Raw genomic sequence first — 13,551 nt, 5'->3', positions numbered from 1 at the left:
ACTCATTTTTTAGCCAAAGGCTTTGTATGGTTGGAGATGCTCTAATATATTAAGAGATACATTGTGCAGTTACGTAAAGTTTAGATAATAAAGTGCCGTTGGTCCAAACTAAAGTGACGCGTTTGACAATTGACTCTAGTAAAAACCAGACTCAAATAATATCAGGGTTTTCTTTATCAATTAGCAGTTATACAGGTTTCTTTCTCATAATAGTTGCAATGTAAAGATTTCTAGTTATCCTTAATAACAGATTTTGCTGAGTAATAAGATGTGCTAAAAACAGATTGTGGTTGTGGAAAAGTAGCAGAGGTGGAAGAAGTAGCATTTAAATATGCAGAATTGGCCATAAAATGCCCAACAAATTAATTTTTCTCCGTGCTGCTTCTTGGAGAAGCAAGCTATTGACATGGCTTAAAGAAAGCAAACGACTATCATTAGGATGGAACCTCTGATAGCTCCATACAAGTCATTGAGACCGATCAAGAACTAAATAATCTGCTGATCTCTCTGAAACTTGGAAAGTTTTTAAGAAGCTCCATATTCACAGTTGAAGGAGCAAACAGGAATCAAACAAAGCGAGTTAATATCATCCTATACCAATTTAATCTTTGTGAAGTAAGTAACAATGTTCCTATACTTCACTCAGTTCATTACGTAAACCAAACAGTTATTTATTTGCAGTATTACTAATTGGTAAAATAAATAATCAAGTAGCTATATGAAGGTTGTTTCTCTGAATAGGTCATGTGCACAATTTACAAACACTTCCAAGATGATACTGTAAAAGTTAATATGATTCTTAAGAAGAGACATGCTAAGGGTGAAAGCATTCTCTGTTCACACGAATAGATGTGATTCTTTCAAGTTACACAGTCATGCATATGAATTGAATAGTACATTATGAAAGATAAGAATACATGCATCAAGTTGTTGGAAGCAATTACAAATGAAAAGAGGGTACGTTCTCTTCTATGTTTTCGCGGTCATATATACCCTCGATGATCAGGAAAACAATGATGAAAAGAAAGAAAGTGGAACAAATGATACAAACCGTAATAGCAACATGTGGTGAGTGGGATAGTACAGCATATGTTCCAGTGGTAAATGTCAACATCATTGCAACAACAGAAACAACAGTGAGTACTGATGATACACCATTGAGTTTTGAGACGAGTTGGGGATCTTCATACGTAGTTGAAATGAAATAGAGAAATAAAGAAATGGTGGATAGTGCTAGAGCTAATGCATCTGATATCATGAATGCACTAAAAGCTCTCTTCTTTGACAGAAGGACCAATCCTTGATTCAGGTCACCACTTTGATAATATCCCCCTGGCATCGTGAAGCCTACGGTAAAAGTTACTGTAACTATGAGCGCAGTAACTATGATTTGGGCGTTGGTCCTGTCTTTGTATTGTATAAGCTCTGCTTTCATCAATTCTTTGTTTTTTCTCTTAAATTTGTCATCTTTTTCTGATCGTTTCCATGAAGGCACTAAACTGTCATGTGCAATTGGGTCCAACTTGATGCGTCTACGCCGAAACCATGAATGTTGATTAACTTGCGTACCATCAAGTTCTTTTTTAATTTGCAACTGTAAGGAGGGATCAAGTAATAATTATTAGATACTAATATTTATTATCCTGACTAGCTCATCTGATGCAAGAATCATATTATTAGATGCTTTTCAAATACGATTCAGTTAATTTGTTAAAAAGATATTAAAAGAGTAATTTAGACAAATAAAACAACTAAAATAAGTTCCAGAAAGGTTTTGCAGGGTACCTGATCAGCTATGATTTTGTCTTGCTTATATAACATGTCGAGAGGAGTCATATCTTGTTTGTTTTTGACCATTCTAACAACTCTCTCGTATTTTAGAAGGTCTGCAATGAAACAGCCCTGATCGATGAGCAGATGCAGAGGTGTATCTCCGTTATCATCCTTACCCTTCACAAGTGTGTCGATATCATCTCGCGGACAATATTTTAATATTGCTTGTACCATTTTCTTATCACTTCGAAATGCTGCAAAGTGCAGTATGTTTCTTTTGTTGTCATGATTGATCTCAAGACATACACCTGGTAATAATGTTATAAGCTGTATGACCGTAGAAGTAAATCCTCCTTCCATTGCTAACCAAAGTGGTGTTGGTACCATCCCTTCATAATCAGTACTAAATCTATCTATTGAAGCTTCAACAGTGGCTTTCACAATCTTATCAAGTACCGAATCAAATTTGTGAAGCACGGCATAGTGAAGTGGCGTCTTTCCGTCTTCGTCACAAGAGGTTACAAGGTTCGAGGTATGTTCCAATACATATCTTACACAATCTGGAAAAAAATGTCAAGGGCATCTCCAAGAAATTAGTTATATGTTGTCCCAAATTATATTTGAGGACTATTATATAAAACGTAGTCAGTCCAACAGATTTCTAGCCATTCTCAAAAATTCAGATCTCCCTTTCATTAATAGATATCCACTTGATTTCCTTACTAACAGAATTTGAATTTAATACTTTTATATAAGAGGGAATACAAACAGGGATGTCATTCAATATAATGTTATAACTAGAAATTGAATTATTTATCATATATTTATATTTTCGTAGATGTTCTTAAACACAACATTACATATTACTTGACATGTATCGTATCTTATAGATAGATAAGCCTTCTTAAAATCGACATTACATATTCCTTGACAAGTATGGTATATATAGGCTCTATTTGGAAGTTAAAAGGTTTGGGGCAAAATTAGAGGTTTGGGGTGAGTCAGAGGTTTGACCACTAGAATCCGCTAATACAAGTGTTTGGTAGTCAGCAGATTGAAATAGAGGTTTGGACCCAAAAAGCTAATTTTGAAAAAGCTACTTTGAGGAGCTTTTTGGGTTAGAGGTTTTGGTTTGTGTCAGAAAAAGCTAATCAATCAGCTATTAACCAAAAAGTTTTACGAGAAACAACTAATTCAATTTGCTAGTCAAAACATCTATTTCAATCCGCTAGTCAAAATATCTAATTCAATCCGCTAACAGCTAATCCCCAAACAGGGCCATAGACAGGGCGTACCTGCATCTCGACTTAAAACAGCAGCATGCACGGCCGATTGTCTCCGAGGACCACGTGCAGTTTCACTAGCGGAGTACTTAATGTTGGAGAATTGTTTGAGTATATCCGTGTATCCCAGCTCAGCTGCAATGTAGATCGGATTCTTGGAATCACTATTACATTTAAGATCGTGTTTGAACAGCTTGTCTGCGCCCACCCAAGTGCTTTCCCAGAACTGCCAAGTGTAAGGCAGTGTTCCCAAATTTGTCATCAGCTTGATCGATCAGTGTTCTAATCTCCTGCTTATTCTTATCGCCTATGCAACGTATTAGGGTATCAATGACTACCTGAACCGCTTCACTGCTTTCCGTGGTTTCTATAATGTTTTCAATCTGAATCAGTAATAGCACAGCAGAATACTCCCGGTGAGTTGTATATACCGGGAACAACAATATTTATCTTTATTCTTTTTAATTAGGAAAAATAACGTACAGGGGAAGGAGAAAATAATGTGAAAAGGGATTGAATTATATATTTAATTCATAAAAACAAGACGAAGAATTGCTGTACATTCCTTAAAAATAAGACATAGAAAGTGGATTTTGACTTTTTAAGAAAGCACTACTAGTATATTGTTGAAACTAACTTTTTTGATAAATCATCCTAAAATTTTAGTTTTATAATTTGTTGGACTCAGAATTCAACCAACAGATTAACGGGATTGATCATGATGCATTGACCTCTAGTTCGTAATTTTTTTATAAAGAAAAAGATTCTGATAAACTGTAGTATATGCAAAAATAGATCTCACCTGTGTCCAAAGTGAGCTCATCTAACTTATTAGGTACCCATTTGGTCTTAATGAATTTTATACGTTACTTTCTGGCACGCTTTTTAAAAGTATAGTTTCACAATATTTATTTAATTTTTTTCCTGAATAAAATTTTAATGTTTAAACTTTTATTCGAAAAATAAAAAATAAACATTATGTAACTATACTTTATTACTAGAGTCTCGAAATGTGCAAACAAACATCCCACCGAGACGGAGTAAAAAAAAAGAGAGGGAGAAGCGAATACCTTTAGGCAGCCTAGTAACAGCGGCATGTAAAGCAGTTCTACCATCAGGACCCTCAAACGCCGGAGCTTTCAAAATTGCGCACATCATCTTCAGAATATCCAAGTGCCCCAGTTTGACAGCAATATAGATCGGAGTTTCCCCATCAGAATTTTGAGTATGTCTATGATTTGGATCTGCCTTTACTAACACCTGCGCCGCAGCCATGTTACCCATTCTCACCGCCTCGTGCAATGCCGTGTTCTTCTTCTCATCACCTTGCCTCACAAAAGCTTCCACTGTATTAGCTGAAGAAGAAGCGGGAAAACGTGCAGCAGCAGCTGTGTCAATGAGGAAGCGAAGCATTTCGATATTTCCATGTTTGACTGCAAACGTAAGTCCCCTCAATCCTCTGTAAAGCATTTCGATATTTCCATGTTTGACTGCAAACGTAAGTCCCCTCAATCCTCTGTAATCTGGCTTCAGGGCCGACGTGAAATCTCTCGCTGATAAATCCTTTAGAATATATTTCACGGCTGCCTTATGTCTCTTGTACAGTCCTGCCGTGAGCTTTTCTATTGGACCGCCGTTCAGCAGAAGAAGCGTGTCGTCAATTTCCCACCCTGAACCTGTCACAATCTGTTCTGCGAGCATACTTATAGGATTCTGAAATATTGACTCAAAAGAGGGAGCCGATTCGTGTTTATCTACCAGCATGTATAAATAGCCTTGCTGCACCTGAGTATTATAATGATATTGTAAGACCGCTGACTCGCCCGTATTATGTGTAGAGATTCGAAGTGTCGGCTGGTAAACCCGATCCAAAAACATTAAACAAGGAAAGATAATCGTGATCGATTTCAACAGAAATGATCGTTTACATGGGGTTTTGGCCAGAGTCACTTATTATAACACCACAGTCCCAGTCCCACGTGAAGGAGTGTAGTTAGTTATTTCTTTATTCAGATTATAAATATAAGTATTTACACCAAGAAGTCATGATATTTTGGGTTTGTAAATTACTAAGGCCTCATCTGTTAACAAGTGAACGAGAGGATATGAACTAAACCACGTATTTTTCAGTGTTCAGATTGTTTGTTTCATATTTACAAAATCTGGACGACAAAATAAAACTTCTGGACGACTGCTGCTTGAAATGTCAGCTGAATGGTTCACGCCCTGATGTCCAGTTACCAGCTGCATATACTGGTGAGACGCGCATTAATTCTATATTTTTCTAAAACGAATTTACTGTTAAAGATATATTTTAGTCAAAATTTTAATACATTAATATATATCCAATGATATAATATAAATATGTAAAAATAAGAAAATTGTATGATATTAATTTGTATTAGAAATTTGTTCTTGTTAATTTAATGAGTTATTAATTAAAATATTTTTATTATTAAAAAATTTAATAATTTTGTAATTATATTATGCAAAACATTTAATCACTCAAAAATTCGATTCAAATTAATATTTAACAAATATATCACAATTCAATCATTCGAAATATTAATCATCCAGAATTCTTGTTCATTAGAAAATTTGAATCAAATTTAACAAATAAATCATAATCCAGTCATTCAGAATACTAATCATCCAGAATTCTCGTTCATTCAGAAATTTTGATTCAGATTTAACAAATGACCCCTAAATTGTTGCAATTGATATGTCTCAATGAACCCCTCCTGAGATTGATTAATTAAACTAAGGACATGTTTGGAAGCAGTGGCGGGGCTGTGGCGCTGTGCTGTGCTAATAAAATAATATCAGTTTACTTTATAAATAATAACGAGGACCTTTTTATATGTATAAAATTCTTCACTAATAATATTTTTATTATAATACGCTTTTATTGCACCCTTAATCGAATATTTACCTTCAGGACTTTACGCTTTCAAATTCAACAAACATAGAGTAAAATAATATTATATAAATTGAACCCACGTGTTGCAAATAGCTGATAAATAATTAGTTGTATATAAATGCAACGAGTTGTATATAATATTTTTCCAAAATATTTGAACAAAATTTATTACTTTTGTTAAAATCAGTTTGAACTTGATATTTATGGAAAAAAACCCTTTAAACAAGCGTATGAGACTTTAACAAGAAAAACAAAACACCTCTTTCTGACTTAGGAGTGTGAATGCGCGGTGACTAACATTTTATATTAGAATAATGAAAAGATTGAACGCGTTATTAACAACCTTTGTTTTAAGTTTTGAACTTTTAACCAACAATTTGCCATAAACTATTAGACAGATTTGTTATTTGTTATGTAGGTATACATTTATTTTATCTACTTCTACTGCAAATTTGAGCAACACACCACAACCTGTGGGTTGTCATCACACTCTATAAACCCAGTGATCACTGTTTTGGTCCTTGGTCGGCGAACCGCGACGATGTTTATGATAGTTCTCGTTGAAAAATGTAGGTTAAGTCTCATGTATCAAGTAAATTTTATATTTTAAATTGAATGAGTCTTGATTACGTTTTTGTAGTAAGTTATAGAGGTTTTTCGAGTAAACTTAAAAAAAATGACTCTTTATTTAAAGCAGGTGAGAAATAAATAAATTAATAAAGTGATTAAAACATTTTATTCTTATAACTTAGATGATGGAGCATCTCACACTCTTAGAGCCATATTTTAGAACATCACGACATTTCGACTCCAATTTATGATATCCTGACCTTTTTGTCCAAGGACGCAACCATGACTTAGTTCATGCCTTCAAAGTACACTGTCATAGCTTAGGGTGTTCATGGGTCGGGTTGGTCGATTTTACCCGAAACTCTAACCCAACTCATTAAATTCGGTTTTAATAATTTCTAACCCAATTAAACTTCGGTTTAAATTTTATCGGTTTGGGTCGGTTAGAATTTAGTTCGTCTTGGTTTAGGTTGGGTCGGCTAGAATACCCTTTCATTTTCTGCGATTATATTATTATTTGTGTTCTGATTGATAATGTCGTGATTCTTGGTTAACTCAGCTTCTTTGGATCCAATAAAAGGATACTCACCATCAACCTGTTACATGTTGATTAAGTATCAACTGGATACATATTTAAAAATATGAGTAAAATAGCATATATCATTTGCGTTTTTACCTTCCATGTATATTCTGTTAACAAAGGCAGATTGGAACTACTGATTTTCGCTACAAAGTTGAGTTCCAACAGAATATCTGTTATTTTCAATTTTAGTGCAAACAAACCTAGAACTTATATAAGTTTATAATTATTTATCAACTTTAAAAATTCATATATTATTATATATAATTTATATAATGTAACGGGTTGGGTTGGGTTGGGTTGGATAAGGGTTGGAATTTGTTGAACCTTGACCCACCCAACCTATTCGGGTTAAAAAAAAAACGAACCCATTAATACTTCGGTTTCGACCAGTTCGAGTTGATCAGTTTAAAAAAAAGTTGGGTTGGGTCGGTTTCGCGGGTTTTTCGGGTTTTTTTTCACCCCCCCTCGTAGCTGTGAAGACAAATGGGGAGGTAGCAATGTTCTCAAGTCATGGTGTTTTGGTGTGAACAACTTATAACTATGTCCTACTTGTTTGAACACAGCAAGTCAATGGTAAGTTTATTGATTCATCTATTTCTCTTCAAGTTGGACAAAAGTACCCATTTTTGGAAGTTTGATACAGTTCACATAAACTCTTTAAGCACTTCTCTGGCTAACCTTGTCATTCGACTTGCATTACATTCGACCAAAAAATTGAGTTACCTCCATCTAGATGGCTGTATACTAATATATTAAGCGATACACTGTGCAATTACGTAAAGTTTAGATAATAAAGTGCAGTTGGTCCAAACTAAAGTGACGCGTTTGACAATTAACTCTAGTATCAACCTAGACTCCAATAATATCAGGGTTTTCTTTATCAGTTAGCAGCTATACAGGTTTCTTTATGGTACAAATATGTTGGTTCAAAGGCTAAACCTCTGTCATTCTAAGATTGTCTAAAAAACAGTTGCGAAACCAGGAGAGGCTGGTTTAGATTTCAACTTTTAACTCTTGCAGGCCTAATGTATTTGTTTTTCTGAACTGCAGAGATAATACAAGATTACTGAATATCTTTAAAATATCCATCAGATTAGTGAGAGTAATTTAGATAAGGGTCGTTTAGTGGTTCTGCGGTTGTTCACAGGTGTAATTTCTTGTGAATAATTTGATGATGCTGGACTAGTAAACTTAATGGAGTAAGTCGACATGTGTGCCAACAGGACAAGTAGTATGGTCCAAACATAGATTGCCTCTAATCGACAAACAAATAAAATCTTATTAAAAAGCTGGTTGTCTGGGTTTAAAAAACTTCATAATTAATTGGATTAACCATAACAATAATACAAACCAACTCTATTCATATGAGAATGCCAAAGAAATAGCAAGTATAATATGCATTGTTGTTAAGTTGGGCAGGGCTCTTCCTACTGTTAAGTGAGATAAGCAACTTATAATGTGCACTGTAGTTATGTTGGGCAGGGCTCTTCCCACTGTAAAGTGAGATAAACAAGAGGGCTATTTAATTTGCTCAGCAACTGGATGCCTGATGCATTAATTTAAAATTTAGCACAGTAGCCATGTAGGTAGGTTACCAGTGCTCATTCATTCAAATAAGTGTATCATCTGTGTCATTACACTTCACAATTGAACAGCAGATTTCTTGGTAATTTCTCTGCTAATTGCAATATTCAAAATAATAACTTCTTGTAGTTAAATAGGGAGCTAAATGCACAGACATGTAACCTGGTGGAGCCGGAAAGGGTCCAAGGCATAAATGTTGAGCAAGATATTTTAATACTTTTATTGATTGGGCGGTGACAGTTGTCAGAATAACATATGTTGTTGCTGACAACAATAATACTCCCTCCGTCCCATTTTAACTGCTTTTGACTTTTTTACACGTATTTTAAGATGTTAAAAAAGTCACATCTAAACATAATAATTTTTTATAAAATTTATATCGAATAAAAGTTTAGAACCTAAACTTTTATTTGATATAAGAATTGAATTATTTTATTAAGTGTAGATATTGTTTTTTTACATTTCAATATACGTGCTAGAAAGTCAAACATCAGTTAAAATGGGACAGAGGGAGTATCACTAGTACTAATATCCTAGGGATGGCTGCAGAGCAATAGGTACCTGACTCGTGTTGTGTTTCACACGGTAAAAACCATGTATGATACGGATAAGATAACATGTACGCAGATCTTACCTTGATATTTAGGATGTTGTGTATCACATTGTTTGTACAATGATTTAAAATGCCAGTTACTAATATTAGTAGAGAACTTGTGATGAGCAAAGTAGAAGGATGAGCAAAAGCTAAGGTAGATTTATTTGATTAAGAAATACAAATCACTATATATACTCCTCTGTACATTGTAACGAACATTCGAACAAGATATATGAATCTAAAAATCAAAAAGAGTAGGAAGACGGACTATTCTGGTATATGATGCTTGTAGTTCGACCTCAGGGATGAGTGGAATAGAAAATACTAATGGAGTTGTGCGACTGATTGAGTCAGTCCAGAGCGTTAGGACCAGCACAAGCCTTCAGAATCGGGCTCCAGATCCACTGAACCAGAAATTTTCGACCTCTTCTGCCGTGCAAATTGAATGTCCTCCCTTTTCTGTCCTTCATTACTTGTCCAATGTAGCCTCCCCCTCCTCCTGTCCCGTACAATCCCTCGCAGAGATCCCCGATCTCTGTTGGTGATGTCGGATCCTCCCCAGCGTACCACGCGTTTACTAAAGGATTAGATGACAGCTCTGCTAGCTCGTGGCCTATTACGCTTATCATTCCATCCACTCCTATGTCCCCATTCGGCGGGTGCAGAGCCCCAGGCCCTCCCCCGCCCATGTAACTGGGGACAGCAAATGGATACGCGCAGACCTCAGGGCACTGCTTGATGGAGTGCCCTATCCACGCGTAAGGTAGCGTGTACCCAACTTTGGAAGGAAATGTGAAGTAGTGGAACCCGCAGACAGCGCGACAATAGTCCTGCATTGTGACATCATCCGCAGTAAGAATGAGGTAGATCCCAGTCTTGTGGTCTACCGGAAAAGGCTTGGATTTAACCGCGGAGGCTATAACGTCCTGGACAGTGAGTCGCGTCAGGTCTTTCCCGTGGGAGTACAAATGGTCAGTGTACTCCCCTGCAATTAGTACAGTTCTCGAAATGTTGGCGCCGGTCTGGTCCGTGTAGAGCGAGACCGTGCGCCACCAGTCCGAGACAGAGGGCGAGGGGGAGCCCTTGGAGGATATCGAAAGCAGAAAGTCCTTAATAAGGAGCTTGTGGGGATTAGCCCACTTCCCATACCAAATGAGATAAATGTTGATAGGAGAGGAGAGCACAGGACCCATATGGTATTTCAGATCAATAAAATCAGACGAGCCCTCAAATTTCTTCGAGGCCGAAAGGGGATTGGTTCTGATATCCGGGAGCTTTGCCTGTGGATTAAAAACCTGATGATTTCCCACATCAAGAAGAGTAGTGCTATCTTTTGCCAGTGAATTAGCATTGTGAAAGAAAAACAAGGAAATGAGGAAAGAGTGCAAGAAGAGAGTAAGTGACATTTTGCAAATTTGAAATGGCTAGGATAAGTTGGAATACCAGTGAAGCCAAAGCACTGGAATAAATATAAAAAGGAGCAAGAGGGTTTGGGAGGAAAATCAAAAATGGGCTGGTGACAGCTGCTTGGCATGATAATATCAAGACATAAATGTAGGTGAAAGAAGGTGTTTTTTTTATGAGATGGTCCTCTGGTTACTTTATTCAATTACTTGATAACTGTGGACACTGCCTTTAGCCCACCCAACCCATGTGTGTCAGTTTCTTCACCTCAAATCTTCAACTTGTTTGTACTGTGAGATGAGATTAGCACTGTTTAGGCACTTAATCTCATCAGGGTTTCCAAGATTTGGCAAAGACCTTGATAAGTCTTTTACTGAAACCCCACTAGGACATTTTTTTCCTTAAATCACCCACCCCACCAGGGCATTCTTTTCGAATGTGTGAATTGTACTAGTGGTGTGGGTGCTAGTACGATCAACTTGTCTTTTTTACATTATTTGAAATCTCAAGCTGGCAAACATGTAGGGATGCTTGCTACATTCATTAAAGCCTCGCCCCTTTTCGATATCATAACTAATGTAAACTTAGTAGTTCATCGCATAAGTTCTTGCTAATCGTAATATAAGAATGTACATTCTGTGTAGGCAGTGTGAAAAATCCTAAAAAAAGGTAATTTTTCGCTAAGTTATATTGTAACACCCACTGTATATACATCAAAAACTTAGAGTTAAGTTGTCAAGCGTTTTTTCTTTCCACTGAACGTCTGCTAGTAACATACGTATGTCAGGAACCCGGACCCATCCTAGATTATTGTTTTGACGAGAGTGTTGAGGAGGCGAGAACTTTAACCTAGGAAAATATCATCCGTTTAAATGGTTGGTTATTAATAAAGTAGGGTAGGGGAAGGGGATTAGTTTGGAGTTGTTGCTTAGGAAGAAGAGGTCGAGGGACCAAGGGAGGTCCAGAAAGAGTAGCTGGGAACATAAATAATTACTATAACTATTTCTTGGTAGCATTTCTTCATCATTATCAGGATCCAGGCATGTTCAATTGCTCATATACGACAAACCTATGTACTAGTAACTGATCTAACTCTTACTGTATTCCCGTCTTGCTCGGAGCATCCTCAAGGATAATTTTCTATATTGATTAGTTAAAAAAACAGAACTCCCTCCGTCTCATCCGTTTATTGATATCAGAGTCGGGTAAACAGGTTAAGAAAAATGTCTGAAGTAAAATTTTACCACATTTCTAAGATGTTAGATTATAGAACTAATTAGCTAGTCTTCATTAAGATTCTTTTAAAGATGTACATCATGTATTTGAATAATTACAGTTATTCGAAACCAAACACCATGGTCTGAGACGGTGAGATATACGCATATCTTACCTCTGGAAATTGTTAGTTTATTTTACAAGCCCGCCGCGGACATTTATTCGTCACTGTTCTTTCCCACTTGGTTCCATATTTTTGCTAAGCGAGGTCCTACTACTTTCTATAATTCCATATTCATGGTGTCAAACCGGACAATTCAAAGCGAAAACGAAAGCTCAGCACTTCCGTATCCATGCAAGTAGTTTTTATTTTTAAGGTGAGGAAAAATACAGTAGGCAGCAGCTCTCTCTTTGAGTTGGAATGATTGGGAGAGGAAATTTGTGATAGTAGCACCAAAAAGAAAGGCTGGATAGATGGGTGAGGAGGGGGGGACAGTAAGCTAGAGATGATTAGTGAGCTGTGAGGTAGCTGTAATCTCTTTGTATCTTGTTGTTTTTGTTTAAATTTGATAGTGATTTTTGCTCCCCTGCCTAGCTGCTACCTTGCTGTTGAGGGTAATGACATTGTTGTTATGTAGCTTTAATAATATTCATGAATTTGGGCTCACTCATCGTTGCACTGAGGACAAAATAGATTTACGAATTCCATATCCATTCCATTCTCCTCGACCTAACACGAGATTATTCACGGAAGATAAAAATAAATGAACAGAAGTATCCTAATGTGTAGTTAAATATAGTCTTGTTTTCACTTGCTCTTTTGTATTTAGTTAAAGAATGAATTATATTATTTCAAACTTAATTAATGAATTAATTAAAGGGGAGGAACAAAAAGAGGAGTACGAGAGAGCCAGAGAGGTGACATCTAATTTGGACCTCCTCGCTTGATTTAGAAGCTAAGTGATTGTAATATTCACTTTCTAAAAGCCACTACTCACCAGTGTCCACTTCCATGCCTGCTGGCTGCCTGTGTTTCAACTTTAGGTGGGAATGTGGGATAGTGGCTTTGCCAGTATTATAATAGAGTAGAACCGTAGAATGTCAATTGGTCTAGATTTTCATGACCGCTGTATGGGCCACTATCCAAAGTTCCAAACACAGGGTTTCACACTTTCAAGTTTCAACATTGTAAAATCCGACAAGGTTGACCCAGATCAACAGCAATATATACGGGTCAATAGCCTAGTATGGAAAAAGATTTACTGCACTCAGTTACCGACTTGTACCGGAGTCACTCAACTCAAAAAACTAATAAATAATAATAAAGGGATCGCAGATTGAACGCAGTCAACTAAATAAACTAATTCAAATGATTGCGTTTGCACGATGGTTAAGTATCAATTATCTTTAAAAGAATCCTTAAAGAAAATGTATGATAAAAAACCGAAAAAATTTGAGAATTTGAAAAAAAATATAAATAATTGATTTTCTTAAAACAACTACAAATGTTATGAAAACTTCAAAAATTTGAATTTTTTGAAATAACTTTAAAGAATTTTTTTTTAAAAAAATGTTAAAACTTCGGAAAAAATCAAGAAATTTGGAAAAAAAAATTCAAAAAATC

The 13,551-nt window shown here is 36.0% G+C and overlaps 2 protein-coding genes across 3 annotated transcripts; both read right to left on the bottom strand.

Moving 5' to 3' along the window:
- Positions 1–633: 633 nt before the first annotated feature.
- LOC108208222 (protein ACCELERATED CELL DEATH 6-like) lies at positions 634–4,961 on the bottom strand. 2 transcript variants are annotated; one of them, XM_017378732.2, is made up of 4 exons: positions 4,127–4,961; positions 3,069–3,439; positions 1,786–2,333; positions 634–1,594 (listed from the first exon to the last, which is right to left on the bottom strand). In XM_017378732.2, the coding sequence occupies exons 2-4, from the start codon at positions 3,316–3,318 to the stop codon at positions 941–943; spliced, it is 1,452 nt and encodes a 483-aa protein (XP_017234221.1). In that variant the 5' UTR covers positions 3,319–3,439; positions 4,127–4,961; the 3' UTR covers positions 634–940. The 2 variants fall into 2 exon arrangements, with proteins under 2 accessions (XP_017234221.1, XP_017234220.1); XM_017378731.2 differs by having other exon boundaries at positions 635–1,594; positions 3,069–3,423; positions 4,127–4,960.
- Positions 4,962–9,447: 4,486 nt separating this feature from the next.
- Positions 9,448–10,887, bottom strand: LOC108206081 (protein EXORDIUM-like 5). The gene has a single exon (XM_017376261.2). The coding sequence runs from the start codon at positions 10,712–10,714 to the stop codon at positions 9,659–9,661; it is 1,056 nt and encodes a 351-aa protein (XP_017231750.1). The 5' UTR covers positions 10,715–10,887; the 3' UTR covers positions 9,448–9,658.
- Positions 10,888–13,551: the final 2,664 nt, after the last annotated feature.

This window comes from Daucus carota, chromosome 2, assembly GCF_001625215.2.
Source record: "Daucus carota subsp. sativus chromosome 2, DH1 v3.0, whole genome shotgun sequence".
Taxonomy (NCBI): domain Eukaryota; kingdom Viridiplantae; phylum Streptophyta; class Magnoliopsida; order Apiales; family Apiaceae; genus Daucus; species Daucus carota.
The sequence above is the reverse complement of the archived record's forward strand: the minus strand, read 5'-3'. Positions and strand labels throughout refer to the sequence as shown.